Source organism: Odontesthes bonariensis, chromosome 9, assembly GCF_027942865.1.
Source record: "Odontesthes bonariensis isolate fOdoBon6 chromosome 9, fOdoBon6.hap1, whole genome shotgun sequence".
Lineage (NCBI taxonomy): Eukaryota > Metazoa > Chordata > Actinopteri > Atheriniformes > Atherinopsidae > Odontesthes > Odontesthes bonariensis.
In genome coordinates, this window is record NC_134514.1 from 10,434,012 (window position 1) to 10,443,896 (window position 9,885).

Genomic DNA, 9,885 nt, shown 5'->3' on the forward strand with positions numbered 1-9,885 from the left:
ACACAGTGTCAGTTTCTGAAATCAAAACTGGGTAAAGGAGAAAAAAACGACACAAATGGCCTTTATGATAAACTTCTAGATTATAAGAATAAATAAACAACACAAGTTTTGAGTAGATTTAATATAATTCAAATGTTGTGTCCCAGTAAGGTTAAAAGTAGTGAGCTTTAGTCATGCTCTAATTACTCATCAAAAATTGCAAGTATGAGTTTGGGATGCAAAATTCGTTGCTTTGTAGATATTTGCAATGAAAAGCCAATGTTGATGTCTTCAAGTACTTTTGGTAAAATGAGTCATAATATCTGTGCAAAACTAATTCTAAAGGGACTTAAAATCCTTTTTTTTTTAAATTATTACAAAGCATCGCAAGAGTCAATTTGTGGCTTGCCCTGGAATAAGAGCTGCTTAATAATCACTTCTATATTGGACTGACTGATAATACGACAAAGTTGTGGGGCATTCTAACCCCACAACAGTGAACTCATCAGTAAAAACAGACAATAAAGTCCCTACATTCCACTGAAATTATTTGCATAAAACAGATTTACAATAAAAACAATGACCACCAGAAATGGTGCCCAAGTCAGCAGCAAAGTCATACTGTACATGCCCTTAAAACTCTCATTTCATCACAGCTGTTGGCACAAAAAAATGGGATACCAGCAAACAGCTGGATCATGACAAGTAACTTTTTACCCAAAAAGCATTTCAAAGGACAATTGTCAAATATCTCCTAATGTACTTGAGGAGGAGAATGTTTTCCACTGCTTAACATGATACAGCACAGCTATGTGCCAGTGTATACAATTGAGCTCCTCCACAACATGGCTTTTCAAAGAGCTGCAGAGTCTGGGGATTCAGGGCAGCCACAAGCACAGCTTAAATCTCATTAAAAAAAATGTCCACTGTCTGCCTCACAAGCTGCGGTGCAGTATGTGACGAGTCCTCGTTGACGGGTCATCCAACTTTTTATCCATCTGGTAAGCCATTTAGGCACAGCTATAAAACACAATTCCCATGTCAAAGGATGACATTTTAGAGATGTGTGCAGTGTCTGACAGTAAGCACATAACTGTGATTGAGGATAGAATAAGACACATGTTATTTGGAATCCTCTTATAAAGTCTAAAAGTATTAAAAAAGATTGTAGTGAGAGCTAAGAAAGTAAATCTAATTGCCAGCTCTCAAAGACAAACCACCAGTGTGGGATACAAGTATGTCATCAAGAGAATGACAAAGAGCGAGAGAAACACAGAGATCCATGACAAATACCCCAAGTGAGGTGATAATAGATGGTCTGATGGAAACTCACTCAGCAACAAAAGAGTTCTGCATGCACTTAACACTGACACTTCTCAGGCAAAGAAGTGTAACTGAGGGCCAGCTTCATATCCACCTGTTGGCACCATTTTTAACTATAGTAACAGATTTGTCCTGTGAAATGACAAATGACAAAATTGGTACAGGGGCCACTGAGGTACTTGTGGGAAAAGAGGGCCCCTGTTAGAGTGGTTCTTTGTATTCACTCATAACAGCTGAAGGATACTAGAAAGGACACACTGTAAAGCACACTGTTTCCACTAATCGGCAACACCGACATGATTGCCTCAAACCTTTCATTGGGCTTGTGCTTGATTAAAAATCTATCTTGGAGGGAAGGTCTTCTCTAATTGCTCTACTAATTGGTTATTTGCTAAATCAATCATTTCTAGCTTAAAAAATAACGAGTGATTATGGGTTGGACCTATATGGCAGGCCTGTCCACAGAGTAATTTCCAGAACGACAAACATGAAATTTTAATAAGCAGAAAACTTTGATACTCAAATCTTTTTCTCTGAGCTACTCGTTGGATAGAAACCTACAGAGCACCTAAGAGACAAATGCTATCTACGGAATAAACACTACATCTTTCCCTCATTTACATGCCGACTTTCTTATGTATGCTGAAATACGATACAGTGTGAAATTACTCTTCTGGAAATCTCTCCCATCTTTGCACACACCTTTTGCATACTAACTCTGCTTAATTAGGAACATGGTGATATGTCTGCAAGCCTCTCACATTTGAGAAATCTGAAATTCTCAAAGTACAAGTTGAGACATTGTAATGAATTTCAATCCCTTAACCACATAAGTCAGTAAAACCAGGACTCATTTAAACCTTCACACTGATAACACAGTCACACTGATAACACTGTACAACTTCAAGAGTAGATGTTTGAATAAAAAAAAACTTACCATTATCCTCAATAGTGAAATAAAAGATGTCACTTGTGGCATTGTCAAACTCCCTCAGAACATAGCATATGCTCATATCATCAATCTCAGCTGAAAAAGAAAGCAACTGCGTAAATAACATCAATATCCTACCAAAAAAACATTTTCATTAATTATTTGGGTAAATCATGACAACCAGGAAAATAGTTCAAGTTGTTCTAGTCAGACTTTTGTCAGAGATCGCTCGTAAAGCCTGCTTTATGACGCAGACTAAGGCTGCATGTTGAAATACACACCCTGATAGTGTTTGGGGATTTTAGGAGACAAAACTGCTTGATAAAAAGGGCTATATACTCCTAAATGACATCAACAATGGATTCACTCTTAGGGCTAAATAACTCTGATGTCATTTGTCCTGATGGTGTGATTATCTGATTCTATGCATCCTTTTTGTCTTTCAATATTTTACGGCAAAAAATCTCCTGTCAGATGATCTGTGTATCAAAAAAAGAATCTGTGAATCAAAAAAAAAGAACTAAAAATGTCAAATTACAGGGAGGCAGTGTTTCTGTTTACGCTTGTGAGAACTGCTGAAACATTCAGAGTCTCTAAGGGAAAGCATTTCACAGTGGCTCAGTAAATAACAACGGGGGTACATGGACACTGACAGAACACTAATGGTGCTACACTGATATTTACCATTTATCAAAATGCCCCTCTGGTCTGTTTGAAATGTAACTTATGCACTAGCCTGTGTTGTTTACAAAGCAAAAGATTTGCTTTGAGCCAGACTAACTTGTCTCCCTTCCTTTGACATGTTTACATTTTCTTATTATCTATCATCGTGCCTGTAACTCTCCTGGCTTCGGTTTGACAATATTTCCCCAGAAATGTATAAATCAACAACAGTTATTTCCCAAAGTGACATACATTGGGCACGGTTTGACAAAAATGCACCCCTCTGGAGATCTGTTAAGCCTGAGGCACAGGTATACTTCTTCTATGGTGCTCTCTTAGGTGAAACCTCAACAAAACCTTCCGGTTGCATTTTTTTTAGGCATTAAATGGGGAGTGGATTTAGCATAATAGGTAAATATAAAGAGAGTTTAGAACTGGCATAAAATACTTCTGAGAATAAAAAACGCCTTCAGTGAGAGTATCCACAGGAGGATAAAAATGTTGCAGAATGTCACAAGATTGCAAAGCAGTTTAAAAACATTTCCCTTACCTTGTGTGAAGCTGGTGATAGTGGCATTTCCTCTGCCAAGGTTAATCAGATAACCGTGTTCTGGGGCTACAGTAATTCGAAAGGTTACAGAACCCTTAATGCTGTCTCTATCCTCTGCTTTCAGGGTCTTACTGGTGATCACAAACCCTAGGTGGCCTGTCTCCAGAACCCGCAGAGTTGGGGCACCTTTGTTCACTATGATCTGTGGTACCCCATTATCCACAGGGAGAACAGCAATCTTCATCACTTGGGGCTTTCGAGTCTCAAACACTGTGTCGGGGAAGACATAGAAGTCCGTGTGGGTTCCATCAGTGACCGTGAAGGAGAAACTGTCCTCTGGACTCTCTGTGCCATCGTGTTTGTAGCTGATCAAGTTCTCATTCAGGTCCTGCTTTGTGAAGGAGGTAACAGGTCGGGTGTAATTAAAGAGCAGGCGCCCATGAACTGGGATTTGAGTAACTGTGAATTTTAAAAGTCGGTCAACAGTGTCTCTGTCTTCAACTGTAAGCTCAAAAGGTGTGATGAGTTTATTTTCTCCCTCAGTCACCACCAGGCTGTGAATTGTCACTACAGGCTTTTTATTGTCCACGTCAGTGATGGAGATGCGGAAAGTGCGGAACACAGGATTGTAGCCATCAGTCACTTCAAATTCAAAGCTATCCATTTTCGCCTCATCATCAGCAGTGTGGATGTAAAATATTTTGTTACCAGCGAGCTGGAGCTGTGTAAAGGATGAGATGGGTATCCCAGGTATGTCTGTGCATTCCAGGTGTCCTCTCATTGGAGCGCGGGTGATCGTGAACACCAAGTGTTCATCTGGGCTGTTAAGGTCAGTAGTCCTGAGAAGGTCAGTTGTCAAAGTCACTCTTCCACCCTCTTTAAGGGAAACCCCTTTACTGACCACATCAGGAAAAACCATGTCAATGCCACCAATTGTAACATAGAAGTATCTGTCAATTAAAGGGTTGATGCCATCTGTCACATCAAATTTAATGAGGTCTCGGATTCCCTCTTGCCCGTTATGGATATAGACAATCAAACCCTGATCAACTTCACTCTGTGTAAAATTCATCCCAACTGTGATATTTTGTAATGTCCCAGATGGAGTTGTTCTCTGCAAATACCCCTGATCAGGTCCATATTTAATGATGTAAGTCAGCGTGCTATCCTCAGAGTCCAGATCAGTAGCTTTTAAAACATTACTGTTCATGATTTTAACGTCACCTATCTCAATTTCAAGGCCATCGTTGATAGCCATTCTCGGGGTTTCATCATCCACAGGGATAATCATAACTACTACGGTTTTCTCTACACTGAACTTTCCATCTGTGAGAAGAATGTCAAAGCTGTCCTCTGTGGTTTCAGAGTCATCATGCTCATACACAATAGTGGAGGCCTCCCTGATCTGATCCAAGGTGAAGTTAGACACAGGGAAAGTGCCAGTAGTGAGCTGATTGAGAATAAATCCATGCCTGGGGGCTTTGGTGATGAAGAATGTGAGCTGATCAGAAGGGAGATCTGCATCGGCCCCATTCAAAATGGGAGTGTCAATGACGATGTTCATGCCCTCCATAACGACAAACTCTCTCATGTAAATCTCGGGCTTTTCATCATTAGAGGGGATTATGGAGATGGGGAAAAAGTGCCTTTCAGAGAAATTGATGCCATCAGAGCATCTGAGGGTAAACCTGTCCTCCACTGGCTCGACTCCTTTGTGAATGCTTTGAACATAGTAAATGTGATTCTGTCTGATGTCCTTGATGGTGAAAGCACTAATAGCAGTTCCAGACCTCGATTTTTCTGAACCAGGGGCAGGTGAGATATTTTCCACATACCCTGAAGTTGGCTGTACAATAATTGTACAAAGAAGGTCATCAGTGGGTGTGTCAAAATCATTGGCACTTATATGAAGAATCTGAATGACATTTTTCTCCCCCTCAGTAACAGTGAACTGTGGCCCCACAAAGACCTCTGGAGCCTGGCTGTCCAGGGGAAGAATGGTTACATGCACTCTCACACCTGTGATTTTATTTCCTCCAACAGTCCACTCATCAGACATATCCGTCAGAGTGAGATTAAAATAGTCCTCCTTTGTGTTAAAGCCAATCTCCCCACTGGTATGAGCATAGACCACGAAGCCATTAATGATATCTGCTTGAGTGAATGTGCCAGATGGAACCCCTTTCACCAGGATTTCACCAAATGATGGCTTGTCTTCAACAATGAATGTCAAACGGAGGTCATCAGTATCTTCATCTCTTCCCTGAATGACATTACTTGTGATTTCTGTAGCTCCATTTTCCAGTACGTCAATGTAGGATCCTATTGTACCAGCTGGAAGACTGATAGTTGGTGTCTCATCGTCAATTGGCTTCACGGTAATCTTTATAGTTATCGGGACAATGTGCACCCCATCACTGACATCTATTTGTATAGAATCCGATGTTGATTCATCTCCATTATGGATGTATGATATCAACCCATTTTCAATATCCTCCAGGCTGAAAATATATCCTTTGGTCATGTCAGTGAATGTAAATTGGATCTGACCATGTAGTGGAGGCTGGATAACAGTGAAGGTTATCTTGTTGCTGTCTGTGTCTGTGTCTGAGGTGTCTAACTCAGCTCTAGTGAGGATATGTCTTCCACGTTCAAGCACAGTAAACCCAGAGTTTGTTATTTGAGGGGGCTTGTTGTCCACAGGCTTTAAATGTATTGTGAAAAATCCCTCTACACTATTTCCAGACACATCCTCCACAGTGTACCTAAACTGTAAAACACGCGTAGTAATTCCAAGTTCCAGATCAGGTGGTTTGTAAGCTATTTTATGGTGGTTAATTTGGGCCTGAGTGAAGGTTGTGACTTCAGCGTTTGGATTTTCGGTCAATACCAGGGCTCCTAATATAACAGGACTATTCTCATCTGTGTCTGTTGGTGGTTGGATGATTGTATATTTGAGATCCCGATCCTCTGAGTCTAGGTCAGTGTAACGGAGGAATTTCTTACGAAAGTAAGTAAGGTGATACTCATGTACAGTCATTTGTAAGGTTGTGCCGAGGTACAGTTCAGGCGGGAGGTCATCAATAGGCAGAATTTTGATGATGAATGAGCTCTCAACTGACTGATTTGGGGGGTCATTGTCATCTTGTACTCTAAAAAAAAACTGATCCATGACTGTGCTGGTGCTGTGGGGCCCTTTATGCATGTAGAATAGTTTCCCATCAGTAATATCCTGCTGCAACCATTCAGTCACGACTTTCTCATACATTTCATCCTTTGTATTAAACTTCCAGGTTGATGGGTCCTCCGGTGCCTCAGACTGACGTAACGTCACCTGCCCCACAGTAGAAAAGGGAGGCTCAATAGTGAATTTTATGGTAGAATCTTCTGAGTCGATATCAGCTGCACTGAGCATAAGTGAGGAAATTTGTATAATTTGGTTTTTGAATAAAACCAAACCCGTGTTAGCATTGATGATGGGAGGCTCATCATCTGTTGGCACAACAGTGATGGGAAACAGAAACTCCACCTCATTTGTGCCATCTGTCATTTTGAAAATAATGTTATCACTGTATGTGTCACTACCATCATGTTGATAAATGACTACTCCAGCATCGAGGTCAGCAGGGGTGAAAAATTTCCTCCTTGAGCCCAAAACAGTTAACTCTCCATGCCTGAGCCCATCAATAACAGTAATACTGACTTTGTCTAAATTGTCCTCATCACTGATTTCCAGATTCTGTGAACTAGACAAAGGCCTGGACTGTCCTTCATATAGTAACTGTCCAGTATTCCTTGTGACCACAGGGGCTAAGGTGTTCATCGGCTTAACAACAATCATGAAAGCGAAAGGGTCTGACACAGCCCCCTCTGTGTCCACAACCTCAAACTCAATCTGGAAAATCCGCTCAGTGTCTGAATCCACAGCGGGAGGTTTATATGCAATTTTTAATTCTTTGAGGTCTCCTTGGTAAAATGAGGTTATTGGTAAATTCCTGTCATCTGTGCTGACTATGTACCCCTCCTCAAAGGACAGCGGGGACGTGATGTTGAAAATTAATTCATCAGGATTAGACTCCACATCCTCTGCAGCCAACATATCCATGGTTATTGCCGTCATAACAAACTGGTCTACTTCCATCATCATCATTGCAACAAAGCTGGGTTTAGGGGGCGTATTGTCCTCTCCATCTTTTATTCTCACTAAAATCTGGAAGAATTCCTGCTTGAGCAAATTCCCTTCTTTATCGTGCAACTCCACGAGCATGGGGATGTAATCTCTGTTGGGAGACTTCAAAGAAAACATATGCTGATAACGGGTGTTCATTTGGATGAATTCATCACAGTCCACCATTGTTCCGAGGCTGTCCTCATCCACAAGTTTCCCATACCTGGGAAACACGCTGCCACTGGAGAGTGACGCTATCTTGCATTGTTGTGCACTTTTATCATAGGTAAATTCTAAAATTCTTCCATCAATGGGATTACTTGTACCGAGCAGTTTCTCAACAGTAAGTGGCATATTTTTTGTTAACACTTCCAGTTGTGTGAAAACTACCTCCACCTCCATCATGAACGGTATTATTATTGTATCCGTTTGGGTGTCATACCTGAGCTGTAACCTCACTCTGTCCCTTGGAGGACTCCTGGAGCCAAAGTGAGAATACTTCACGTCGTTGGGACCAAATTCACACGGAAACTTTTTCGGAGACAGTTGTCCAGGCCTTTGAGATAAGGGATCATTATCCAAAACTGTTAAGCTGCATCTGTCACCGGGCTGAACTTGGATAACCAAATCGTTAATGGGATCAATAAAAACTGATCTCCCGAAAGGCACGCGGATCCCATTATTGGCAACCAATATCGTGTCTTCTGAAAGCTCAGACCTCAAGGCGTACGATAATCCATAGCTGTCAAAGACCTGTGTAATTGCATCACCTGTCAGAATCACCGCAAGCAGAATCAAGGCAGCGCCGGTCCCGTGCAGATGCGGGGAAATGATCCAAGCCATTTGGAGAGCGGAACCGCAGCGGGGACTCGCTGAACTTTGTACATACACTCTTGTAAACTACGTACCTCGGTTAGAGTTGCAGGAGTAAAAAATCGGAGTTGGTTGATACGCAACTAAGAGCACGAAGGTGCACCATTCTCACACAGCAGTTGTGCACTGTTCAGCTTAACTTCATACTCCTGCTTTGCTGGAGTAAGGCGAGTCACGCCCTCCTCCCAGCTAATTGGTCCGTTTCAGTTTCGATGGAACGCATTTGTCAGATTTTAAATGGACGTGGCTTGTGTCATTCTGGGCAAATACATTTAAGTCGGGTGGGATATGATCTTGTGCCAAAGAAAAAGAAACGAGCGAGTGATATTTGGGTGAGATGCTGCTGTCTTTTCGGCTACAGCCTGTAGTGTGGCTTGCTGTTGAGATCGTCTGGGAATGATTTGATTTCAGAACCCCTTAAGCAGATCAAAATGCGTTCAGTCATTTTTCTTAAATTACTCAAGACTGCTCCTTCAACAGTCATAAGAACAAAGAAAAAACACTAGAAGTAGAGCTGTATAAACACAAAATAAATCTTCTAATATAACTCTGACTGGAGAAGATCTCTGTCTCCCTCTCCTGGTTTGAATTGCTGGTAGAATAATACAAAACTAATGTACAGCTAACACACCCAGATTTTTCACCTTTTTTCACCCTAAATCTGTCAACACAAAAATCAAGTCTATGATGTCATTTGTCACAGGTCTAGAAGTGAACTACTTATTATTTTTTATTCGAGACACGGTAGACATTTGAGTTTATTAAGTGAGGAGCACAAAATGTGTTCTCGTTGTCTTTAGATAGAGCTTGAGCATGTGTCAAAAATACTTCATCGCATGTCAACATATTTACAATCCACTCCTGAACAGATCAAAGTTCTACTTTTTGGAATCGTGTAGTGGCATTGTCCTATTTTCTTCTGTCCTCCAGGTGTCAGACACTTTTCCAAGCAGAGCATTCCCCTCTGACTCCTAACAAGCACAGTCATGATTCAGCCTCTTTCTGCACCACTTTCTGTAAGGGCAGAACCAGTGTTGATTAAGAAAACACCCACACAGATACTTGGCAACGCAGCAGGGCATGTCAAAATTACTGAATTACAGTATGTTAGCAGTAAATTTGATCAGGACCCAAAGCACACTGCTGCAAACCCAGATAAGATGCGAAATCCCAATTGCCTGATGTTGTTTGCACTGTTATTACATTCAATTAACATGTCAGCAAAACGAGAAAAAAAAATTCTGTAACTCAAATATGGTATTCTTTGTAGTGCAGGTTTATTTTCTCTGAATGTTTGATCAGTCTCACTGTCTTGATATATATATATTTGTGGAGCACCCCTGAAGACTTACATCGCCTGAAAGAATTTAACCTCAGCTGTGCTCACTTTCCTTTGAT

The 9,885-nt window shown here is 41.2% G+C and overlaps 1 protein-coding gene across 1 annotated transcript in view; it reads right to left on the reverse strand.

Annotated features, from left to right (window-relative positions):
- Positions 1 to 8,628, reverse strand: part of frem2b (FRAS1 related extracellular matrix 2b) — a 46,290-nt gene extending 37,662 nt beyond the window's left edge. Inside the window, exons 1-2 of the mRNA XM_075473075.1 lie at positions 3,447 to 8,628; positions 2,240 to 2,329 (exon numbers count right to left, since the gene is read on the reverse strand). Of these exons, the coding sequence (XP_075329190.1) occupies positions 2,240 to 2,329; positions 3,447 to 8,457 (5,101 nt within the window). The 5' untranslated portion in view covers positions 8,458 to 8,628. The remainder of the gene's footprint in view (positions 1 to 2,239; positions 2,330 to 3,446) is intronic.
- Positions 8,629 to 9,885: the final 1,257 nt, after the last annotated feature.